Source organism: Anas platyrhynchos, chromosome 5 (genome assembly GCF_047663525.1).
Source record: "Anas platyrhynchos isolate ZD024472 breed Pekin duck chromosome 5, IASCAAS_PekinDuck_T2T, whole genome shotgun sequence".
In the NCBI taxonomy this organism is placed as follows: Eukaryota; Metazoa; Chordata; class Aves; order Anseriformes; family Anatidae; genus Anas; species Anas platyrhynchos.
In genome coordinates, this window is record NC_092591.1 from 65,834,490 (window position 1) to 65,859,576 (window position 25,087).

The 25,087-nt window shown below is 34.8% G+C and overlaps 1 protein-coding gene across 4 annotated transcripts in view; it reads left to right on the forward strand.

Annotated features, from left to right (window-relative positions):
- USP47 (ubiquitin specific peptidase 47) overlaps window positions 1-25,087 on the forward strand; it is a 51,874-nt gene that overhangs the window by 5,564 nt on the left and 21,223 nt on the right. For 3 of the 4 annotated variants that reach the window (XM_027461213.3, XM_072039437.1, XM_005017716.6), the window contains exons 2-13: window positions 6,977-7,036; window positions 10,076-10,279; window positions 11,142-11,255; window positions 12,382-12,520; window positions 14,613-14,709; window positions 15,379-15,524; window positions 16,377-16,456; window positions 17,263-17,412; window positions 21,383-21,478; window positions 21,574-21,726; window positions 22,427-22,594; window positions 24,810-24,941. In XM_027461213.3, the coding sequence (XP_027317014.1) occupies window positions 6,977-7,036; window positions 10,076-10,279; window positions 11,142-11,255; window positions 12,382-12,520; window positions 14,613-14,709; window positions 15,379-15,524; window positions 16,377-16,456; window positions 17,263-17,412; window positions 21,383-21,478; window positions 21,574-21,726; window positions 22,427-22,594; window positions 24,810-24,941 (1,539 nt within the window). The remainder of the gene's footprint in view (window positions 1-6,976; window positions 7,037-10,075; window positions 10,280-11,141; window positions 11,256-12,381; window positions 12,521-14,612; window positions 14,710-15,378; window positions 15,525-16,376; window positions 16,457-17,262; window positions 17,413-21,382; window positions 21,479-21,573; window positions 21,727-22,426; window positions 22,595-24,809; window positions 24,942-25,087) is intronic. The other variant, XM_027461215.3, reaches the window with a different exon arrangement.

The window sequence follows — 25,087 nt, forward strand, 5'->3', positions numbered from 1 at the left end:
GTTGTACCCTAGTTCCTCAGAATGCTTCATCTGAGTTAAATTCCTCTGTAGGTGCACAACCAGACCCCTTTAAAAAAGGCATATTCAGTTGTTCAGGATGTCGTTGCATGGCAAAAGGAGAGTGGTGTTGGAGCAGAACCTGAATGTTAAGTGTGTCTTCTCAATAAGGTGTAATGAAAGCCTTTCAAGTAAATGAGGAGATGTGTATGAATTCTGTAGGATTAGTGAATTTTAGTTTTAGAAGATGTGTAAGAAATGTACATGATATACCATAAAAGTTTTTACAGTAGATTATGTCTGAAAACAGATTCACTTTGAGCTTTTGAAGAGCTTTTGAGCTTTTTTGCATTTTTGAAGAAGTCTGGTGCAGTACTGCAGGAGCTAAAGGAACCCAAGGCAGCTAAGTTTACTGATTTGTAGAAGTATTGTGTTGAGATCAGGAATAATAACTGAAATTAGAGAAAAAATAAAGCAAGTAACACTTAATGGTAGTACCTCTCTTGTTTATAGTAAAGTATTTTCATTGATTAGATTACTATATGGAGAAAACATCTAGGTTCTTCCTTGTACATAATCGTAGGTGTGCTTTCTGTGGAGTTACTCTGCTTTAGTGTTCCATGTTCTACCTGGAATCCTTTATGGTGCTGATAGCAAATTCAGTTTATGGCCAGGCTTTGTGAGTGCTTATGTTCTTAACTGTAACTGCTCCATGCCATACTGCTAGACAACTGCACAAGGAATCTGTGCTGGTCCACCTTGCTATTCCAGATTCTCCTCTTCCTTCACCAGCAGCAGATTGACAGAAAGAATTAAAAAATAACTATGGATTCCTGTCTTTTAATCTCAAATGTCTGTCAGTCTGTTGTGTCGCTCCCCCCCCCCCCCAAAAAAAAAAAAGTATGTATATTTTCCAGTAATTTTGTAGTAAAGCAAATTGCATTTCAAAATTACCCAAACAGAGAAATCCATTTTTCCTCTCACTCTGATTTGTTTTCATGCTAACATTGTATTTGTAAATCTTAATCCAGAAAAATGTCCTTTAGATTATTGTCATAGTAGCAAAATGTTTCAATAAAGTCTGTGGTATGCCTGGGCTTTATGGAATGGTGAGCAAGTGTGAAAGCATGCCCACTGCTTTTGGGACTCTACACGGGAAATAAATGATGTGATTACAATATGATGGATAAAAGTGTTATATATATCTCACAGTGTTCTTGGATTTTACAGATGCAAGACAAATGAGCGTGGTGATAAAGTGAGGTACAGACAGGATGTAAACAAATGGGAACGGTAGAAAGATGGGGCTGTTTCAGGTCCAAATGTGAAGCTTGTACTGTAAGGGGGGATGTATGGAGGCTGGCAGATAGTTTGCAAATATGTAAAACTTCATTTACATTTAATTCTCATTGTTTTAGTCTGGGTACAAAACACACCAGAAATGAAATGACTCAAGAGTGAAGTTATCAAAATGTCCAGTGTTTATCTGGTTTAGATGTTAAAACTTGATCCATTATTATGGAAGATTTGTTCTTTATCCATTAATTATCTGTTCTTTTCATTCTTGTCTTTGTGTCACCTATAGGGTGACCAGGAAACATTTGTAGTCTTTCTTTATTGACAGTTGCTGCATCTAATTTTTAAGATAAGTAATTAATCTTGAATCACCTTTAATTTACCAGATTTAAAGGACCAGTAGAGCGTAAAAGTAAAAAGACAAGTTCTACAGTATGTTCTTAAGAACGATATATTTAAGGTCTCTTAAAATGCAGAATTTAAAGGTCGAATGTCACCTTTGTAATAAAGGAAAAACAAAGGTTTTGACTGTAATTCAGCTGCTGTCATCAGACATGTCCTCTGTATCCTTCAGGGTGCTTTAAATACCCTGGATAAATGTACTACTCTGGCCCTGTACCAACTTTTTCTGGTTGTCATTTCTACTTTTATAAATGTTTTTTTTTTTACAAATGAGTGAGTAATCCACAAAAGTAGGAACAAACTCTCAAAGGTAAATGCTACCCTAATAACCATGGTTTTGGACATGTTCAGAAAGTTACGTTAGACTTATGTTAGGAAGCATATATAGAAAATAGTAATTTGGCCATTCCATGAATGACTGTTTATAAGCAAGCTCTGTTTCAATGAGGGAACAAGCAGTAACTTTTAAAATTTAAACTTTGTTACTAGAGAAGCATTTTGGTGGAGTTGGTCTTTGAAAATAACTAATCAATCCAAAACCTTCATGAGACAGAAGAGAGGAAAACACAAACTTATTTTCCAAAACAAACATTCCTCTTTTCCTGTCTGCATCAGGTCATCTGCCAGAGAAAAGCATTCTTGGTGTTCATCTGGCCAGGGCCAGTCTCTAATATGGCTCCAGCCTTCTTCCATGCTTTCTAGCAGTTATCCTCTATCTACAGGAGGCTGGAAGATACAGGGTGAGGGTGAAAGCAATGTGATTGCTGCAATAATGACAATTCTTGCTTTTCCAGGCTGTTCAAAGCAGAAGGGGGAAATATTCATCTTTTCCTGTAAAGCAGCTCTGACATTTACAGAGACTCACACCAAAAGATGGAGGGTGTAATTTCAGTCTTTAGGTCAACAACAACAAAAAAAAGTTGTAGTGGTTTTAGTATTTAGTAATTTAAGTATACTACGTGTAATATACATATTTAAAATGCTACTATTAATCTTTGGTACTGGCATATCGCTTGATGCTTTTTAAGGAGAATTAAGCATTCAGTTGAGAAACAAGAAGACTGACTCAGATTAAAGCTAACCTACTGAAAGGGGGGTGGTTTAGGTTGGATATTAGGAAAAAAAAATATTCACTGGAAGGGTTGTGAAGTATTGGAACAGACTGCCCAGAAAAGTAGTTGAGTCACCATCCCTTCAAAAAGCGTGTTGATATAGTGCTTAGTGACAAGGTTCAGTGGTGGACTTGGCAGGGCTAGGTTAAAGGTTGGATTAGATGATTTTAGAGATCTTTTCCAACCTGAATGATTCTATGAAAAACTAAACAGATACGATTAATTTTAAGAAGGATTAGTTATTCTGAGGTAGCTTAACATGTAGGTGCATGACCATTTGTACCAGCACAAGGAAGGGGACCTTCTGGGGGCCTTAACTCCTTGTATAGGTGATGCATTGCTGCGTTCAGTCTTCAAGCTGCCTCAAATGTGTGGAGTGTTTTTAGTGCATTGTAAACTCATCAGTCTTACCTATTGAGTTTTCAAAATATATGTTCATATTACTGAATAAGTGTATCATAATTATTGTGTAATTGGAATGATTTTAGGTATCTAATTTAGGTATCGATTTAATTATTTTTGAAGTATATCAAAAGCCATGAGATGAAAACATAGCTTAACGCTATAGGTTGAAGCAGAGAGGAACAATATGACCAAGGATCTAGTGCTGCAAATGTTTGACTTAAAATAGTGGACCAGTTTGTGATGTTAGAGTTAGCACCAGGTTCACGAGGTTGAAATTAGACTTAAAGCTTTGTAATGGGGGATATAATTGGGTCAGCCTGTGTGGATTTTGAGCCTAACATTTTGACTCTATTGACAATTTTCTAAAGTATTTTTGTAAATTCTAATCGGAGAGGGTTGTCGCACACTGGAACAGGCTCCACATGGAAGTAGTCACTGCACCTAGCCTGTCGAAGTATAAGAAGCGATTGGACTGTGCACTTAGTCACATGGTCTAAAATTTTGGGTAGACCTGTGCGGTGCCAGGAGTTGGACTGATGATCCTTATGGGTCCCTTCCAACTCGGCATATTCTATGATTCTATGGATCTCCTTGCACAATGCCTTTGAAATCTCTAAGTGTAATTGTGGGGGTGGAGAAGTTATTTAGAACTTTTAATACCCATTTACCTGTGCTGGATTAAAAGTTGATAAACAGTGGGCTTAAGAACATGTTTATTTAAAATTAAAACAATTGTATCACTTACAATATTTTTTTAATCGACTTGGTAATTTTCCTTCTTATTTTCCTGTCGTCTTCGTGTTCCTAGCAAAAAGGCAAGCCTAAAATTATTTTTTTTTCTTCAGAAAAAGTTGTAGTAGGAGATGCATCAAGTCAATGAGCAGGATCATTTTGAGCTCTTATATTAGTGTTTAGAAAAAGTTGTTTTTTTTTTCTTTTTAACCACAACTGTACTGTAAAATGATTTCTTATAAACATACTTTTTGGTTCAGGCATTCATGATGAATTCTAGGTGCTTCTTTTCCCTAATTAACTACAATACAGCTGCAGAGGTACCTGTGTTGAGTAACAGCTCATGATGCTCTGACAGAGTTAACTAAGTAAACTCTTTCAAACAGTTGCTTTCTTCCTCCAAAATGCAGTCAAGTACATGTCAGATTTGTTTTCTTTTGTAGGTTAGTAATTGCAGCAATGTCCGAAGTGGTGGAGGACTTCTGTTCGGTGCTTTGCTCATTCCAAAGATATTTTTAGCCACTGTGTTGCTTTCCAGGAGCATGTACTTGCTTACCTGGCTGTATCAGAGAAACTGGCCCTTGAAGAAGAGTTTTGCAGGGCTGGCAAAAGCATGGAACATGACTAGCCCAGCTGGGGGGATGAGTGAGTTGCAAGCTGTAAGGGCTCTGAGATCCACTGTTCAGAATGCGCAAGGTGAAGGGAGCTTTTAGACTGGAGATGGTAACGTAGCTCTGTGATTTCTCTCTTTGCTTGCTGTGTAAAAGTTTTTGGCCTTCCTGTTCTTTGTTAAACATAGTGCTGCCAATATGCCTTGCGCAGATCAGTGGACTGGACATCTTGGAGCAGGTGAAGAAACTGCTGGAATATAGTTGTGGTTTCTCAAGGGGCAGATCTGCAATAATTTGTTATCATTGAAAAAATTGAAACTACCGGTCAGTTGAACTATAGTGTCTGAGTGTTTCTATACTGTGGTACTTCAGAGATAAAATCAGACTACTTTTTGTGACTTAAGCTACCAAATTTAACTATATTTTCAATTGCTGGAAACTTATACCCGATCAGTTACACAGACTTGGAATGCACACTCCAAAGTTTGCATAGCAGTAATGTGATAGACAGTAGTCACTTGTGTGCATTTTGTATGGTCTTAAATTGCTGATGCTACATGAAGTTTGAGAATTGCAGCTTTAGGCTTAATCATCCAAGTCATTTTGTGAATGTGAACATGTTTACTACTGCCACTTGCTGCTGATCTCTTTGCGTTCCCTCTGTTATATGATTTGTGAGAATTATTTATAGATCGTGGACATTAGAAACTAGTGATTGTTTTAAGTCTCGATAAGCTGTTAACTGTGCTTGGCAGCCAAAGTTTGCACATCTGTTATTTAAACTCTTGACTTGAAATTTGTAATTTTTGATTAGTGATTCATGCTGTTGTTTTCTTTCTTCTCCGTTTGCAATAATGGAATTCAAAAACTTCAAGTACAGTATACATGAAGTTTGAGCTTAGCTTTTAGTTTCAATCTCTGAAAACTTTATAAAGACTGAAACAGGAGTTAAATTTTGGGAGAGTCTTCCCTCATTTGAAAAGAAAATGTTTCTTTCACTTTGTCCTCTTAAGGCTAGTAAAATGCCTGCTGTGAAATCTTAATGAACTTAGTGGTTCAAAGCTGAAAAATGGCAAGCCACATCTAAAAGCAGTGTTAAGATGTATGTGCTTTTGCATGACAATATTGCATCAACATGTATCTATATAGATCACCAATTTGATATGTTTTGTTTAAGGTACATGAGGAAAATGCTTATGTAGAACAGCTCTCTGGAATGTCTGCAAATATCCAACCTGTTTGTTATTTACATGTTAGTATTATAAAAACTGTTTTCCAAGTCTGGTCTAAAACATAGTCGGAAAATTCCTACCATGGTAGGAATTCAGGAATGTAGGTTTCAGAACCTCATCTCATCTATACAAATGGGAGTGTGTGGGATATGGAGTGACATGGGATGAAAGTGTCAGTGTTTTAATATTTTAGAAGGCTAACATTTGAAATTGCAATTTTTTAATTAAATATAGAACATACTTTGAGTATCCCAACGATTTGACGAAAAGACTAACTTGAGAAGAATTCTGTGGTAAATAATCATAGAATGGTTTCCCAAACTGCAGCCTTAAGTATCCATTTGCTTTTCTGTTTGTGCAGTGGAGGGCCTGCAATTCAAGTTATTAAGCTACTATCATGCGTACTTCCAAATTTCTTCATTTTCTCTTCTTTTATGGATAAATAAAAAAAAAAATCAGTGCTTCAGATTCAGAAACCAATTAATTTGATGTCTGTAGTTGGAAAACATTTGTATGCATAATGCTCATTGGTGCATTTTGGTGGTGTGATAGGTACTGAGGAAAACTCTCTTCTTTAAGAGAGTTTTACTTTTAAGAGTTTAAGGAATAAGTGAAGTCAGTAATCTTAACCCTTTATTATCTCCAGTTGAATGCTTCAAAATGGGTTCATACTAATATAAACTTTCCTACAGAAAGTAATTGAGCCAAGAAGGAATAGCTTCATACGGAACTGGCTACCTTCGTAATTTATAAATGCAATGCCAAACTGAATTACAGGATTGTATGTTAATCTTGCACTGAAGCCATTTCAGGTAAAATGTTTACCTTTGGAGGGCCTTTTTAATATAACAAAGGAATGTATAGTATGAATTTACTTCCTGAATTGTTTTTTATACACTTGCTTTTTTTACTTCATGAAATGTGGTCTGTGGTTACGTCCCAACTTACTAACATCTTGTGATGACTCGGTAATGATTTAAATGAGAACTGATTTAATGAGAAATGATTTAATCGAGAACTTGTTCTGTTGTTACAATGGTTGGAGGGTGTTCCTTTTCAAGTTACTCTGCAAGTGGTGGTTTGGAATTTAGTAATTCTTTTACTTACACTATAAAACTGATTTCATGGGGAAAAAAAAGTTACTATTTAAAGAATTATGACTTGTTAATTTTGTTTTTATATACTATAGGATATGTTTTGGAGTTGCAGACAGAGTATCTTTGCTGAAATGAAGAAGAAATTTTCACAGGTAGACAGATGAAATCAACTTTATTTAATAACTAAGATACATAGTAACAGCATGAGGCTGTAGCACTGATTTCTAAGCATGAGCTGAGAAATGAGCATTCTAAGCCAGAGCATGAGCTGTTGAATTCTTTTGCATGTTCTTGAATACCGAGATTATGTACATATTAAATGCAGTCTTACTTAGTTTGAAGCTTCTGCTGTTATGTTCATATGCTTTTACATTGTGTTTCTGTAGCCTTCTAGTTTTTCATCAAAAAAGATAATCGTGTATTATCAATTGTATACCAAATTATGTAGTGATTAAAATTGTTTGTTTTTTTTTTTTGTTTACCCTGTGGACTTGATTCAATAATGGTCAGGCAAAGTAGTTCAGAGGTTGGTCACTGGCCAGTATTGCCTTTTACAGTATTTTTATTGTTAAGAAACCCCAAATAAGATGTTTGTGTAGACTGATAGTTCAGATGGTGTATGTGAAAGTTAGATATGAACAGAGTTGAACTGAGGTTGTCTTTGCTTCACCTATTTACTGTGAACATGAAACAGTGAAAACTCAAATGATGGCTTAACATCTTTTGCAATACTATCCCTGAGTTAAACCAGTTCAGTCTGTCAGAATTATGTCTGAACGAGGAAGAGAGGATTTGTCTGGCATGGAACATCCAGCAACCCAACCAGCAAATCTCTGTAATCTTCTATAATTTGTTCTCTTAATGTTATTTCCTTTATGGAGTTCTCCGTCCATCAGATACGATGAGTATAATTATTTTCTGTATGAGTCAGAACTGATTTGTTATCAAAAGCAATGGAGAAAGCTTGAGTAGGAGGATTTGAATTCATAGGGATCTTCTGCAGAGAGAAACAGAATGGTGGCGTTGGTTATGAGAAGGCAGAACAAAAAGGAATTAAGACTCCAATAGAGAACTTTTCTTCCTGCTGTAGTCATATAGGGTCAGTACAAAATTAGTGTGGGAACTATATAAAATAGAGTTAACACATTTTTTTTCTAGATGGAACTGTATGAGTAGTACCAGGTGCCTCTAAGCTCTGCACTGTTGGACCCAGAGCAATCCAAGTTCTGTAGGCTGGAATGGGAGGTGCTTTTATGAGTTTATTGATTTTCAGCTCCTGATGATTTTCTCCAGAATAATCAGGAAAGTGGACTACTGAACTAGGCCATAAATTTGTTTTTCATAACCATACCATGAAAGATTCAAATTGTATACCTATTGTTTGATCAAAAAAAAAGGTGGGGGGTGCTCTGTGCTTGAAAACAAAGGGAAAGAATCCATCCTGAGGATTAATCACTAGTGAAATTTAACTTTAGTCTACATACATCAAACTACTTTTACTCTTGAACTATGTTTCCTTAAGGTGTAGTTAATGTTTCAGAGAGAGTTTTGTATGTCTTCTTGGAAAGTAGTTCATAAACCTTGCATTCTGCAGTCAAGGTTATGTATGAAGCTGACAAGTTGCTGATTTGCTGGAAGTGGTACATGGCATATTTTTAAGCATGCAGCTAATGTCCTGTGTTGAACTCTTCGGTGTCCTTGATAAACTTATTGTACTTGAAATTCTTAAGGGAAGTTGGGCTTTAAATCTAGAAAAATCAGTCTAAAGCAAGGTAACACAATATGGATTAGGACAGGGAAGAAGTGGCTGTATTTGCCTGTCTCTGTCAACTTTTTCCTCCTGGTTATAGGAATAGATGCTGCCGTTACCTAATGTTTCATTTTTGAGTTGCATGAAGACTATTGGCTGATCTTGAAATTGTGGAGAATAAAGGGATCAGCTAAAATGCTTGTTCCTCTTAATTTAAGAGATCCGGTATTTAAGACCTTTCATAAGGGACTGTACCACTTTGGTCATCTGTGTTGAGTTTGATTATGTAGAAATACAGGGACCATTAAAGTTGTTTAGCTCTTTGTAGTTGTTTGTTCTATAGTTGTTTGACATGGCCGACAGTTTTAGCATGAACACAGTTCTTGCTGTATATTAATGTTTTATCCACTGAAAGTGGCGATAGTGCTGCATGTATTTGTTTGCCTTTCTTGATGATCTGCTCTTTAGCCATGAAGTGAGATTTGGGTGGTCTGACATGCATTACTAATACTCCCTGTGTCACAAGTTGAAAAGGCTGACTCCTTGCGGACTAATTCTTCCTTTTACTGACCTCATGCTTTCTTGTGTGACCTGTACTTAAATATTAGTTATTCTTTGTTTTAGAAGCACAAGTCCTTTCGATAACGGAGATAATTGATTGTATTTCATTAGATCTTTGGCTTCCTGTTTTTTTTTTTCAGTGATGAAAATGCCATTTTCTTGGCTTATCTGGCTCTATAAAATTTCACCTCTATTCCATTGTATTCTTCACTCAAGATTGTTACTTTCTGATTTCAGATATATTGAAGTTGCTGTTTTAGCTTTCTTTACTTTGTTGTGCTTTGAGAACTACATGGTTGCCTTGCTCAATGTTAATTTTCTTACTGTGTTTAAGCAGAAGAACTTCTTCTGCGACTCACCCAGCAGCGGATGTGGTAAAAGAAAATTGATGGTGGCTTGATGAAGAGACTTTTTGTTTTAATGGATAGCTTCTAAGATTATTTGGAAGCTTGGAGATATGGTTTGCATTTTGAGAAATAACAAGAGGTGTGTTTCTATCTCAACAACATTTAGGACCATGTCAGAGCTAAACCAGCTTGAAGTGATGATTTGAAATTCTCTTCCTGATTTGACAATCTTCTGTGTGCTTAAAGGCTAAAGTTGTGTGTTGTACTTGAGCAGTTTATTTCACCACATATTTCACCACTCATCCAGATTCCTTCTTGTTCTATGAAAATGAAGCATATTTTGACATGTTTTCCAAAACTTAATGGTTCTTTACTTATGAAAGCAGACATAAGAGACCTAGGTCCTCTTTTAGGATCCTTAGGTCATAAAATATAATGCATTTTTTTTAGTAAAATCTTGTTTTGATTTTTTTTTTTGGGATACAAATTGTTGTTAGCTTTACTGACTGAATTGTTGCCTGCTGTCATTTTAGGTAGAAAGTGCTGCTGAGGAGCCCAGAGTGCTGTGTATAATACAAGATACCACAAATTCAAAGACAGTGAATGAACGTGTTACTTTGAACCTTCCAGCTTCCACTCTGCTTAAAAAGCTGTTTGAAGATGTGGCTTCAAAAGTGGGCTATGTGAATGGGACCTTTGATTTAGTGTGGGGAAATGGAGATAATGTAACTGATACGGTATGGCAAAAGTGCTTTTCATTTTCTGTTAATAACAAACATTTGAGGCTTCACATTACAGAAAAAATGTCAGCCATATTGCCTAGTGCATATTTCATAGTTAAATTTTTTTCATTAATCCTAATAAAAACTTCTAGTATGTGCACCAGAGCAGACTGACACTGCTATTTTGATTTGGCTGAATGTCACTGTTCTACATCTACGTTTTAATCTCAAAATGTGCTTTTTATTGATACACGTACTTAATCAGTAAACAAAACTTAATATCATTCAAATTTAATGCTAGTTTTCATTTTCAGTATGTATTTTCAGTAATAGTTCATGTGATAATTAACCCCCTTTGTCAGTTTCCTTTGGTCTTATTTGAGAAACTTTTCATGTTTCTTATACCTGTCTGAATGTACTGTACCGAAAAAAGACTGGCATTATTTCTGTGCTTTATTGTAAATCAGTGTTGTTTTTGGTTAATATGATTCTCAGAGATGCATTTAGAAAACTTTACAAGATTTTTTTTCAAGAAATAGCTTATTTCAAGACATGCTTGTGCTTGCTGAACTTTTTTTTTTTTTTTTAAACAAAAGTGCATGTAGGCTGTGTAGGATTTACTGTTCTGCAGAAATTTTGCAGACCAATGTCTTGGCTCCTGAGTAGATTGTCCGTCTTCTGAGTATTAAACTGTACTATAATACTTAATTTAAACTGTCTTTTAAACTGCCCCCAAGTTCTTCCAGTGTTAATGAGTATGTTTTGTTTCATCTTGTCTTAGTGTGCCAGAAGCTACTTCAAGCAATATACTTGGACAGAATCTGTTAATTGCATATAAATCTGTTTAAAAAAATAAAGCGCTTTATTTTTTTAACAGACTCCAATAGATCAGAACAGTGACAAAACTATTCTTGATGCTGGTTTTGAGCCAGGGAAGAAAAATTTTCTACATTTGACAGACAAAGATGGTGAGCAACCTCATATAAGATCGGTAGGTAAAATCTTTGCTCAGCTACATAAGCTATAGTGCTCGGAGGATAGATGTATGCTATGTGTATTGCTCTTCTCATAATGTCAGAAAATGAAACTAAATTGGGCTATATGTTTCATATAAGCTACTACCTCAGGAACCTCAACGGGCTTTTAGACTGCTATGTTATGCTTCTAGGTTTATCCTGAATTAAGACCAATTCCACTAATAATGACTTATTTTTACTTTTTATTCATACTTGTCGAGTATTTACATGTATGTAATGTTTTGCTATGGATAATTTTGTAAGATTATATAATTAATCCGACGTGTTTAGAGATAAGTTTTAATAATATAGGTTTAATTATACTTGTTCCTTTTCCTGTGATTGTTTGAAAGCAATGTTAGGCCACTCATGGAATTTTCAGAAAAGATAGCACTGTATCAACAGTAGAATTATCTGCTCCCAATTTTACCTTATTTAAAAATAATAAAAAAAAAAAAAAGTGTTTCTGCAAACAATTGTCTGCTGTAACAAAATACTGTAAGATTGCTGTTCCTCAAATATGTGATGTAGTAAAAGATAAACATTGGTAGAGTTTATTTAAATTGGGGATCAGGTAGGCCAGTGATATATGGATGTTTATTACTCAGCTCTGATGTCGGCATAAGGCCTACTTAGCCTTTTATGGACTTCATTATCTGGAAAAGAAATGAAACCCAAGGTCAGAATTTGAGGATGTTTTTGAAGGAATACTGAATTGTAGTTTTCATACCAAAAAAAGGAACGAGAATTCTATTTTGCATTTTAGTACTGTAAACTTGAGACGTAAGAGATGATAAATTGCAAGCTTGCTTGTTGTATGTATTAGAATACTTTATTTGATTATACAGTATTGTGAAGGGTATTTCCTTCCACTAGCATAAATAATGCTTTCTGAAGGAGCTGGGGATTTGGAGGGCAGAACTGAATATTACCCAAACAACTGTAAATCTGCTGTGTTAAAAGTTTAAAAAAAAAAAAAAAAAAAAAAAAAAAGGTATTTTAAGCTGATTTCTTAGCTGTGAGAGAAATAAAATTTCTAGGTACTTCAGTAAAAAAAAAAATGTATAATTTTTGTATTAAATAATTGCATTTATGTTTTAGGAGGAATCAGGTACAACAGATGACAGTATGCAAGACAGATTTATAGGCCCACTTCCAAGAGAAGGCTCTGTTGGCTGTACCAGTGATTATGTCAGTCAAAGCTACTCATATTCTTCAGTCCTGAGCAAATCAGAGACAGGTATAATGTTCTCTCTTGTAAAGGCATTACTAATTTGTTACTATTTTAGTATACTTTGAAATAGCAGCATCTTCAGAATTCTCAAAAGAAATCCCAATTTATTGGGAGGGGAGGGCAGGAGGAGGAACCACCATGCTGATATATTTTCCATCACATTTTCTATGACATCCTTGCATTATGGAAGAAGAGCTGTATCTCATCCATATCTATTGAGAGTGCAATCAGTGCAATTCAAACTGTCAGGGACCCTCCATTTCCATATTAATCCATTGCTGTGTCCCTGGCTGAGAAGTTGTGACTGTATTACCAAAAAGTATTCATCCCAAGCTGTGTTTTCAGTTGCAGCTTAATGAGTACTTGATGCCATTTTGTAAGAGGGGCTGTTCCCAAATCTTTGCAATCCAGATGTTAGCTATTGTCTTTCTCCTGCAGCCCCTGAGTTCTGGTTTCCCTGCTTACACTGTAATTGCCAAGAGATAATTCTGTCCACTGCCTGGCACCTCACCAGTGAGCAGAGACTCCCTCTGGAAGGGGGAACGCAGCTCAGTGCCAGGACAGATCCCTCTTTGCTGTGCAGAGAGGGGAGGACAAGGCAGCTTCTGCCCAGCAGCTGCTGCCACCTCCCACAGTCTGTGTGTTGCAGCCCTTCCCTCTCTGTTGGCTGAAAGGAAATGTTGCACAGTTGAAGTGGTTGCCAGAAGGGAAGAGTAAAAGAAGCTGCCTGGAATCTCATATTTTTCATGGTCATAGCTCTGTTTTGCTATCAAGATATGCACTCCCCAGTTGTGTATGAAGATTGACAGATACTAAATTCTTGTAACATCACAGGCATGAAACGTTTGGGAATATCCCTGTCAAATTTCATACTATTCTAGATTCTTACTTCATGTTCTTACCCGTCTTCTCTACAAACACTCAGTTTGTATTTTATTTTTCGGAGAAGCACTAGAATAGTGAGGTTGGAAGGGACCTCTGGAGGTCACCTGGTCCAACACCCCTGTTCAAGGCAGGTGTTCTTAATCCATTTGCTGAGCTGTTAATCCAAGTCCTGCAACATGCATTAGCATTTGCTTTTTATTTTCATATATGCTATTATGTGTCCATAAAGTTGTAGCTCACTAATAAGACTAATTCCTGGTTCTAAGCTTTTTTGAACAGATACAAAGCTGACATATTACACCAGTTCATTCTTGCTTGAGATTTTTTTGAGATAGGAATGTTTATCTGCCACATAAGTTTTTGCATGTGACAAAACTAAGAAGATTAGTTGTGTACAGAGTAATAAATAAAATACACACTTCCAAAGTTAGCCTCTTCAGAAAAATTGTCTGTTTGGCATGGAGTAGCTGCCTCTTCATTACTAATATGAAACTGAGATGTATTTAATACAGCTTCAGTGTATGAATAAGTGTATTTGCTTTATTATATGGTGCTTCAGTATATGTTGCTTGCTTATCAGCTGTTATTAATGTTATATACTTTGGAGAAAATCTTAAAATGACAGTAAGGTTAATACAGATAACTCCCTTTTCAGCTAACAAAAACCATTAATTTTTAGTAGCTTTTCTAGTTACTGTGGAAGATTTAGAAAGATGTATGTGCATTGGCACTTAAGATGTTCGGTTTATAGCTCTCAGGCTTTAATACAAACCAATACTGATACAAATTGTAACTACATTATAACCAGGATATTTTGTAGTTGATAGCTAGGCAGTAAGCAAGCTATTTTACAAAATTTTTATGAACAAATTCTAGACTTCTGTAAAATACTTTAACTATTAAAACTATTTAGTGTTATTTGTGTCTCCATTGGTGGAGAAGTCAACATTAAATATTGTTCATTGCTGTGAAATGTGATTCGTGATGATTAAAGTAGCTCTGTGTAATTCAGAGAAAACATCTGTGTTAAAAACGGTCTTTTTAATGCTTACTGAAGTAAGCAATTGTAAATTGCCTCAATTTTTGTAGTACAAATGACAACAGCTGGATGTAGTTCTTGAGTAAACATGATCACAGTTGTCTTATTGTCAACATATTTTGTGATGTGGCATCTTTTTACATTATTTCCATATCATTCTTTTTGTATTTATAGGCTATGTGGGTCTAGTAAATCAAGCAATGACTTGCTACTTGAACAGCCTTTTACAAACGCTTTTCATGACTCCTGAGTTTAGAAATGCATTATATAAGTGAGTATACATGATCAAAATACATTCCTAATGTCACAGTATGTGCTATCTGTCCTGATACATTGTGGTAGAAAAACCTTTTAAATGCCTTCTCTTTTGCATATTGAAATGTATCTGAATGTTAATAGAAAACCTTGATTCCAAAGTGGATAGAATAGTTTGGATAACATGCAAGGATGCAGAAAAGTAAGTAGAGAAGTTATCCTAAGGGGAAAGGAGGAAGATTTCTTTTAATACTTGATATCAAACTGGATAGGCTAGTATATGTTACCTGTTTAACATCTTCAGATTTTGCTGAAATACTAGAATATTATTGTTGTGGCATAGACTAGCTTCTTAAAGAATTTTCCACATCTTGAAAAGATCAAACTTCAAAAGGAGTGTGATACTAATTGGAGTTCATGTCTGTATTTGTGCAGTGAATGGCTTCAAAAGTATTTTACTTGTTTGTTTTATGTTTGTACTTTTAAAGAATAGCATTGTCATTCACTGAAGAAATGGAAAGCAATTTTGTTAAAGGAGAATTTTTGACTTGCTCCCAGTAACAGAGCTTCAGTTGACATCTAGTCTGGCAGACCTCTTAAAATGCAATAAGTGCTGATTTAAATGTCTTTTTCAGTAATATTTTCAAGTCATTGTTAATTGTTAAATATCTAATGTTGCGAATAGATGGGAATTTGAAGAATCTGAAGAGGATCCTGTGACAAGTATCCCATACCAGCTTCAAAGGCTGTTTGTTTTGCTGCAGACCAGCAAAAAAAGAGCAATTGAAACAACAGATGTTACACGGAGTTTTGGATGGGACAGCAGTGAGGGTAATATGCAGCTATTAAGCTTGTGTGATTTACTTCAATAGTCCCCTCTTAGGGGCCTAAACTGCTGCTGATGGGGAAAAATACCTAAATAATTAAAAATGATTATTAGAATTCACTTTGGATGGAAGCAAAATGGCCTAAGTTGTTGTTTGGTTGTGATTTGTTTTTTTTTGTTGTTTTAAATAAATATCTGAGAGGTTTAGGTCATTAAAGTAAAGTACCTTAGTTTTGTAATTAAGCTGTCATTGCAGTTATAAATGTTAACTGTTTCTTAAAAAAAAAAAAAGTATCTCTTCAGGAGAAACTTGCATCTGTTTTGAATCATGAGTGTCAAATGAATGCATTCCAGTGAAGTAGAAAATTATATTGAAGATTCCATAAAATCAAACTCTCTTGCACATAATATAATTTTTCTCCATAACCGGTTAATTTTCCATGGAGTAATTACGCAACCCGTGTTCTTACACTTAATGGGGAGTGAGGGGAAAACACATTATTGGATTCTGGAGAATCACCATAAAATAAGTCAGAATCAGTTTATTTTATAATTTCGAATGGTGCATGTTAGCACTTCTGTATACTTTGTATATATACTCTGTATATTTATTGTTATATACAGAATTCTTGTTTATACACACTGAGCAACTTGGTTGTCTGTTTTTTTTTTTTCCTAATTTAATTTGAAAGCTAACTGCTAGTGGAATTGAATGCTGTCCCAATAGTGATTAATGTTGTAAACACGTTGGAAGAGACTTGAAAACAAATTGATAGCTTTAGGAAGCATTCTGAGACTACAGTTAGTATTGGGTAAATAACTTCTCTTGTTTTAAAATAAAACTCAATTTCTAACAGCATGGCAGCAACATGATGTACAGGAGCTTTGTAGAGTCATGTTTGATGCTTTGGAGCAGAAATGGAAGCAAACAGAACAGGTAATTGTATCAAAACTTTCACTCATTCAGTGGTGTGGTTTTTTTAAGGATGATTGTGAAAATGTGAACTCTAAATTCTAAGTACAAGATTATTGGTGGTCTACAGCAGTTACTAATTTTCTTGTTTATATGGTATCTGCTACTAAAACATATTTTTGCATGTTACTTCTATTTTCATCTCCAATTAAAAGTGGAATATTCTGAACTCTGGATATTCTTTATTTGAAGCACTGAAAGTGCTTATGTAACTCCTTTTGTGATAACTTCCTTGCTATCAGTATTTTTTAGCTATATTGTGGGCTCTTGCAGCTCAAGCCCTCTCTTCTAATACAGAAGACAGTATATTCATAACGCGTTCTACATTCTGATAAGTAGCTAAGTTGTCATACAGCCAGCTTCCATATTTGTAGATTGGCAAATATCTCTATCTTTCTTCACCTCCCTCCAGAGATGCAGGGAAAGAGTGTAATATCAGTGTTAAAAATGTCTGCACAATCAGGCCGTCTTTTTTAAAAAACAGACTTAATTTTGATAGTTTTTTAGTCATTCTTAAGATGTGTCCATAAAGGATACCTTGAAGCTTAATGTGAAGTGCTTTGAGAAGCTGTTTTTACGCGTGTTCTGCAGTGGTGGGGTAGGGGAATAGGGGAGAGAATCAAGAGATGCTTCCTGCTAGGAAGTGACAATTCTAACTTCATAGCTATGCAGTTAAGACTTAAAATAATAATTTAAAAAAAATGTTGTAAAGCTAAAGAAACATTGTTTTACATTTGTTTAAAGCACTGTTAAATATTTGTCTATTGCAGGCCGATCTTATAAATCAGCTGTATCAAGGCAAACTGAAAGACTATGTAAGGTGTCTAGAATGTGGCTATGAAGGATGGAGAATCGACACTTACTTGGATATTCCTTTGGTCATCCGCCCGTATGGCTCCAACCAGGCATTTGCTAGCGTGGTGTGTACTATTATGCTGACTAATAGTGCATCCATACACACATAGAATACATAATGCGACAGTGGTATAATTTTTTACATGGTAAGTATCATCCTAGATACTCCATCTTGGGGTGTTCGTCTTTGTGCAGTGAACCAGCTAGCAAGTTCTAGAAGATTTTTTTTGGCTTTTTGGTTTATTTTTTGTTTTGTTTTTTCTTTTACCCTTCAATGAGTCCTACTGGTGCATGTATAAGGGGAGGGGAAATGCAACTTTATTGCCTTAGGGCTTCAGTAATCAATTATTTTCTTCCTGATAAAATTTTCATCATTGACCTGAGATATTTTTGAAATCACTAAGTTTTCTTTGGGTTGTTCTCTTTATTGAGAAAGCTGCTAAATTTTAATAGCATTGTTGAAAATCTTAGTGGAGGAAGAGAAGATTGACTTAGAATTTTTTAGTTAACTTGCAGTGTTGTTGCTGTGCTTTTTAAAGTTCACATCTGAAATACCATATGTTTTTAGCAAGAAATTTAATAATGAAAAAAAAAATCCTATTGTATATTGATATTCTTGATCACTTTTGCTCCAGCATTACTGATGTTGGCAAGCATATATATTAGTAAATCTGAGAAAGCTTTTTATTTTTTCCTAGCCCCTGAAAAGGAATTTCATTAAAAACTGAAATTCCACTGTTGTGGTTCAAAATATCTGTAATATTGGTGGAATTGTGAGGAAGAGTTAGAATGAATTGAAGCCTTTGGGTAAAGGTTGTTTTAAACAATCACTTGTTGCGTAATTGGCTTACCAAGGTTATTTATTATAGACAAACTATTTTTGCCTTTTGTTTTTAGCATGTTAGCATTTTTTAAGCACAAGTCTGTAGTTCTTAACAGTATTCTGTTAAGAAAAGAACTATCAGAATTAGGTTAAACTGCAATGTAGGTTCAAGATACTTAGTGCTTTAAATACTAATCTTGAGTAGCAGTAAAGATACGAAGGACATCTATCTCACAAAAGAATTCATGTTAGTGAAATCTTTTGAATTCTTTTTAGGACTGCAGTAATTTTTTTCATACCCAGAAATATCCAGCTATTCAAAGCCGTGTTTTGAGCTGTAATTCCAGTGATTGTGACCTTTTGTATAGATTGCTTCCCTTTTCATATTTTAACATGTTTCTACAAATATTTCCCAAAACAAGGTTTTTATTGTAATTTTTATTCAGTGGAGTTTTTTCTGATTTATTAAAGAAAATAATGAAAACCTTACTTTATAATTGCATTCTGCATTTAACAATACATTGTACATGTCTCAGCTTGAAATTTTCTTCACTAGGGAAGGAAGAAGTATATAGCAGAATGCTGTAAAAAAAAAAAAATAAAGTTCTTTGTATATTTGTAAAAATGACGGAAGCTTGAAAAATCAAGAATTTAAATGCAGATTACTTTTTGGTAGCATTTGACATTTCTCCTGTAAATCAGCAATTACTGGGTTTACTCTACAGTGAGGAAAATACTTCTAAGACTTGTTACTGAGTTACGTGGTTTCAATTTGTACTGATAATTCAATTTTTGAGCTTTTTTTTTAAAAAAAACTTCCTACTCTGATTATATTCAGTTGATTCTCCCCCCTGCATTTGTCTTATTTATAGCAGATGTAATTTTTAGTTTTGTAGTCTTCAGCAGTGGGGAGATATGGAGGATACTTGCTTTTGGAGAAGGGAAAGATCGCCTGTTTCTAAATGGAATTCTCTGAAGGTAGTATCCTCCATTGATCCGTAGATGGTGATTTAGTAGGTGTAGGTAAAAGGGTATTTGTGAGAGATCAAAAACTTCACACATGCGCTAATAGGGCTTATAGAAGGGAATATAAAACTTTTTAGACCTTGCTAGTCAGCTCCTGAGGGAACTTGCAGCAGGCGACACAACCCAAGATAGGGGATCTAAGGAGGATACTACCTTCAAAGAACTCTAGTTAGAGGTAAGTGATTTTCCATTACTTTCTTACAAGAGAGAATCGATGTATGAACTTTAAGGTTAATCTGTAGAATGCCACGTAAAGTGTATTATCCCACTGTTCGACATTGTGTACTACCGAAAAATGTAGATACCTGAGATGTCGCATTTGTCTATAAATATACATGTATTACTTCTTAAATGGCAGCATTGAAGAACTTCTTGGAAGGATAATGTTATGTTTTATTTCCTAATATGAAGCAACTCTAAAAATACTCAGTATGTTCTTAAGGTTTGCATTTTGATTTTTTGATTCTTTATTCCCCAAGTTCGTGTCATATAATAGAACTGCTTAGCTATAACCTTGTTCAGGCACTGAGATCTTGTACGTATGTATCTCAAGATTTAATATTTTTCAGTAACTGCAGAGTTGGAGGGCATGCTTTAAAAAACCTTAGGTGGTCTCCTGGAGGTCGGTAGAGATACAGACATAATATATAGCTTCTAATTAGATGTGGGTGAACAGGAGCAGCAATTCACATGGATTTTGTTGATACTGGTACGCCTGAATTTAACAGTATTAGACAGAAACACAATTTTTTTTTTTTTTTTACTCTAAGTCATAAAAGTATTGACAGATAACAGCTGAGAGGAGTGGTTGCACTGAGAAATTAGCTGGCATGCTGAAATTGATACTAGAAAGAAGCAGAAATGCTTTATAACACCAGACAACTAGTGTTAATTCCAGTAGTCTGGAGGTGTGGCAAATATATTTGTTTTAAGTGTTTTGAGTGTTCATCATCTTTTGTTAGCTTTTTTACTGAGGGTGTAAGAATGGATTTAAGTAGAATTACGATGAAAACTGCATGAACTTGCTTTCAGTGTAGTGTCATTGCCAAACTACAACTATTAAGAGTAATTTGAAAATAGGTGACTTAAAAAAAGGAAATATGTCTTAGAAATCTAACTTAGGTTGGTAACAAGGTCTTATATTTTTAATTGTGTTTATTCTTTGGACGTGGAAAAACTAGATGAACTCTGAAAATCTGAGATGGAAATTTGTTTATAGTTTTTTCCAGTAAGTTTTACCTAATGGTTATTCATTCATTGTGTAGCATTTCATAAAGATTCTACTCCACCTGTTCACATTTAAACAAACGCTTGCAGTAAGATATCTGTGGAACTACTGGCTATATTAGAGTGCCTCTTTATGGAGAAAACTGTATCCTAAGTGCCTATCGATGCCTCACGATAATTAGTTTGAACTGTTAGCATAGTAAGATGCCATAGCAAAGTGTTGAAACATTAAAAACTAGAGATAGCCTAGAAGTGTTCTCTTGATTCTGTGACCTACAAAAAGGATTAAACTGAAAGATTAAATGAAAACATGCTAATCTAATGATTCATCCCCTATGATACATTTTGAAGTGTGTATGTTAAGAATGTTAGAAATATTCAGTAGCTCTGAGACTACCTGGCAATTACCTCTTGAAGGTAACAGTTACTCTAAAAGTAGAGTCTTACAGTTTGGGGAGCAGCACAGCATAAAAGTTTTATCACTGATTTTGTTGAGAAAACTATGAGTAATAAGAATAGAAGATTGTGAAATGTATTAGAATAGGAATTGCATTAAGAAATGTCCTAATAAAAACTAACTTTGGTGTAAAGATTACTTAGGAGAAAATTGGAAGAGATATAAGTCAGAAAACCTAAGGAATATTATGTTTCTCATAAAATGATCGAAAAACATATGGATATTTATACAGCTCCAAAATAATGAAGTTCTCAAGAGCTTTAATAACATTTTTTAAAGTACAGCTTACTATATGTGGTAAGCAGTGAAACCACTAATGTCACGTAATGATACTTCATTCAGTTTTTGAGGGGTCTAAAGGAACTATCAAAATCTGTCATTCAAGTTTTGTAGTTTTCAGTGACTGAAATAATTTTTGTTTGTATCACCATACATACGTTCTGATTTATACCTACACCGTAAACGTTTTTTAAAAAATCAGGTAACATCTTTTTCTTATTAGGAAGAAGCACTGCATGCTTTCATTCAGCCTGAGATTCTTGATGGCCCCAATCAGTATTTTTGTGAGAGGTGTAAGAAGAAATGTGATGCAAGGAAGGTAAGCACTTTCCAGATCATTTGTGGAAAACTATTTTTGCTAGATACTGATCCTGACAGTGGTAGTAACATAATAATTGTCTTTACTTTGTTTAGGGCCTGCGGTTCTTGCATTTTCCATATCTGTTGACATTACAGCTGAAGAGATTTGACTTTGATTATACCACTATGCACAGAATTAAACTCAATGATCGTATGACGTTTCCAGAGGAGTTAGACATGAGTATTTTCATTGATGTCGAAGATGAGGTAAAGTTTTTAGTTTTGGAGAAAAGTCTTTAACTTTCTTGAAGCTCCTTATTAAGGAAATCAAACTGTCAGTCTAATAAAGCTATTTAAACATTCATCTTCATAAAATTTCTTTTAGCTATGGTAGTGTTTTAATTTGAAATTTCAATATATATCTGGATTTTCCTTCCTTTTTGAAAAGGAAGCATGTTCTCTAATTGATACAGGATTTCCATGCTTCCCATAAAGAAGTTGTTTCTGATTTCTTATCTTCACAAGAAACTTAAAAGCACAAGTTGCTAGGCTTTTCCACATCCTGCAAATCCAGCACGCAGCATACTTAAATTTGTGTTTAAATCTGTCTTGCTTACAAGTGATAATGAAAATATTTTGAAACTTCAAATGCTGAAGTTAGTCCATAAAACATTAATGATTAATAGAACACTAGTCATTCTTACTGTAATACCTTGACCCTGTCCAGTGAGTTAAAATGGAAGACATCTTTTTACTGTGGATGAAAATACTTCTGTCAAATCAGTTCTGATCAACGGCGTATGTTTTAATAGGACTTATCTGATATTAGACCTACAAGTATTTGAATGAACTTCATAAATGGAATAGGCTAGTATCTGATATAAGCTTGCCATTTTGCAAATATTTTCATTTCTTGTTCCATGTAACTTTAAATGTTGTATAACAGTAGTGTTTGTCTTTTTTTAAGAAATCTCCTCAGACTGAAAGTTGCACTGATAGTGGAGCAGAAAATGAAGGCAGTTGTCACAGTGATCAGATGAGCAATGATTTTTCTAATGATGATGGGGTCGATGAAGGAATCTGCCTTGAAAGCAACAGTGCAGCAGAAAGAATTTCTAAAGTTGGAAGTGAAAAGGTATGTTCTGGTTCTGGTTGGTATGGAATTAACTTCACAGCAGCCTGTATGATGCCAAATTTTGGATTTGTTACTAAAACTGAAAACACCAGTATTTTAGCTCTTGTTGAATAGTGCTTGTGCAGTGACAAGACTTGCTTTCTTGCTCTGCCCCTGCCATGATATGGCTAGAGGTGGGCAAGAAGCTGGGAGGGTCACATAGCTGGGAAAGGTAACCCAAACTGATGAGAAGAATATGCTGAGCTGTATCCCATGCCATGTAATGTCATCCTCAGTAAGTTAAAGCTGGTGATCTTCTGATGATTGCGTGATGGTGAGTGAATGCCTTTGCATCGCTTCTTTTCCTTTGCTTACTAAACTCCCTTCATCTCCACTGACAAGTTTTCTCACTTCTGATCTTCTGGTTAATTCCAACATTCCATTCAGGGAGAGGAGAGAGTGATTGGGTGGTTGCTTAGTTGCTGAAAGGAGTCAGTCCACCACAAATGTTAAGTAACAATTATTTATATTTATAATTATTTACAAAAGAGAAGTCTGCATTTTTATTCAAATTTCAAAAGTTGACACAATGGCAAAGGAAAGCATGCAACTGATTGCAAAATGATACAGATGAGGCCAGGGAACTGTTAAACAATCTCATCCAGAGTTAATATAAAGAAATCAGGCTGCCAGTCAGCCTAGGCTAGCAGTCGTATTTTTGTGGGCCATAGTTGCTGAAGGTCTTAGAGAAACTTAATTGAGTTTTCTTGCCAGTAGAAAATTCTTTGAATCTTAAGTTTTATGTTAATGTATGCAATGGATACCTCATGTACCCTCATTCAGTGAACACATTGGAAATTTGGCCAGTAATTTTTATTCTGATTTGTTAGAAAGCTGATTGGCCATGACAGTTAATTTTCATTGATACTGAAAGACTTGGATTTTAAATTGTACATCTGTTCCTCTTTACATTTACCTTAAACTATTTGAGATGTTTTTTTGAGTGTTCTGACTACTGTCCACTAGCTGAAAAAAAATTACTTGATAGTCGCTTGATTAGAACAAGGACAGAGTATTGTAATGTATCTGATGCAAATGTCAAGGCCTACTTTTGACAGTAGCTTTGGCCAACTACAGTAAGTTTAGCTGCTTGTCAAGACAAAACAGGCTTAACAGTTACCTTGCCAACTTCTTGGGTTAAGGTATCTTAATGGAGGCAGTATAATTTAAAGTATGTCTTCTATGTAATCTAAAAATACTTATTTCTTGTAACACCTATGTGAGTCAGTGTTGTTCAGCATTTTTTAATGTGTACACAGCAATGTGGTATGTCTTTTAATACCTATCTTTTCATTGATGCAAACGGTTCTTAGCGTGTTCAGGGTGTTGTGAGGGAAGTTAATGAAGAGTGAATACTGAAAGCTGTTACTGTTTTGCATTATACGTTAAGGGGCAAAAAGGAGTACATAGCAGTATGGTAAAAAAAAAAAAGTAACGATTTCTAAGAATTACAAAAACATAGTAGATGCATGTATAGTTGGAATGAACCAATATAGTTCTGAGTCTGCTTGCCATCCTAATGAAAATGTTCATCCTTCAACTGAGTACTTGCTGTAAAACTTACTGTTCTGTGGTTTAGGAATAGCCTTTTTTTTTTTTTTTTTAAGGCACTGGGAATTGTTTTGGTGGTTGCTCTTTGGTGTTACTGATTTTTTTTTTTAAACATATGTAGTATGCATTTTCAGGGTTTGTTTTTTAGCCTGAGGATTATTTTCAGTAATGCTTAATGCAAGTTCATATCCTGTTGTGTTATTCTGCTATTTCCCCCTGGGTATGGAAATGAAATTGGTATATGTTTCTGTTCTTGTATATCTTCACAGTCAGAGCTTGTTCAGAAAAGAAATAACACTAATGCATTAAGCTGGTTCTTGAAAAAAAGGAATGTATCTCAGGAAGAAAAGCATGCTTCCATGACTTAAGTTACTTGGTCTTTCTTGTCTCTCTCTGCTATACAAAGGGGAAATTTCTCTTCATTTCTATTATATACTCCTGTATAGTATTTAGCATATTGTAGCTCAAATTTTAAGTTTGTATTGCAGTAATGTGTTTCTGTTACACAGATTTGTTTTTTAATATATAACTATTTACATACTTGGGTTCATGTAATTGTTTTAGTAAAATCATTTGGTTACCTTTTCTTAATATATTTTATCATAACTTTTTCTTTTCTCCTCAGAATTCTCTACTGTATGAGCTCTTTTCTGTTATGGTTCATTCTGGAAGTGCTGCTGGTGGCCATTACTATGCCTGTATAAAATCATTTAGTGATGACCAATGGTACAGTTTTAATGACCAGCATGTTAGCAAGGTAGAAACCATTTTGTTATCTTAAGTACCCATAAATGAACCAATGAGCTTGTATTTTTCATATGATTTTTCACTTGTGTTTAACAGTTGTTTCATTATCTTAAATGATTTGTAAATTTTCTGTTTTTTTTGTACATTGTAGTGAAG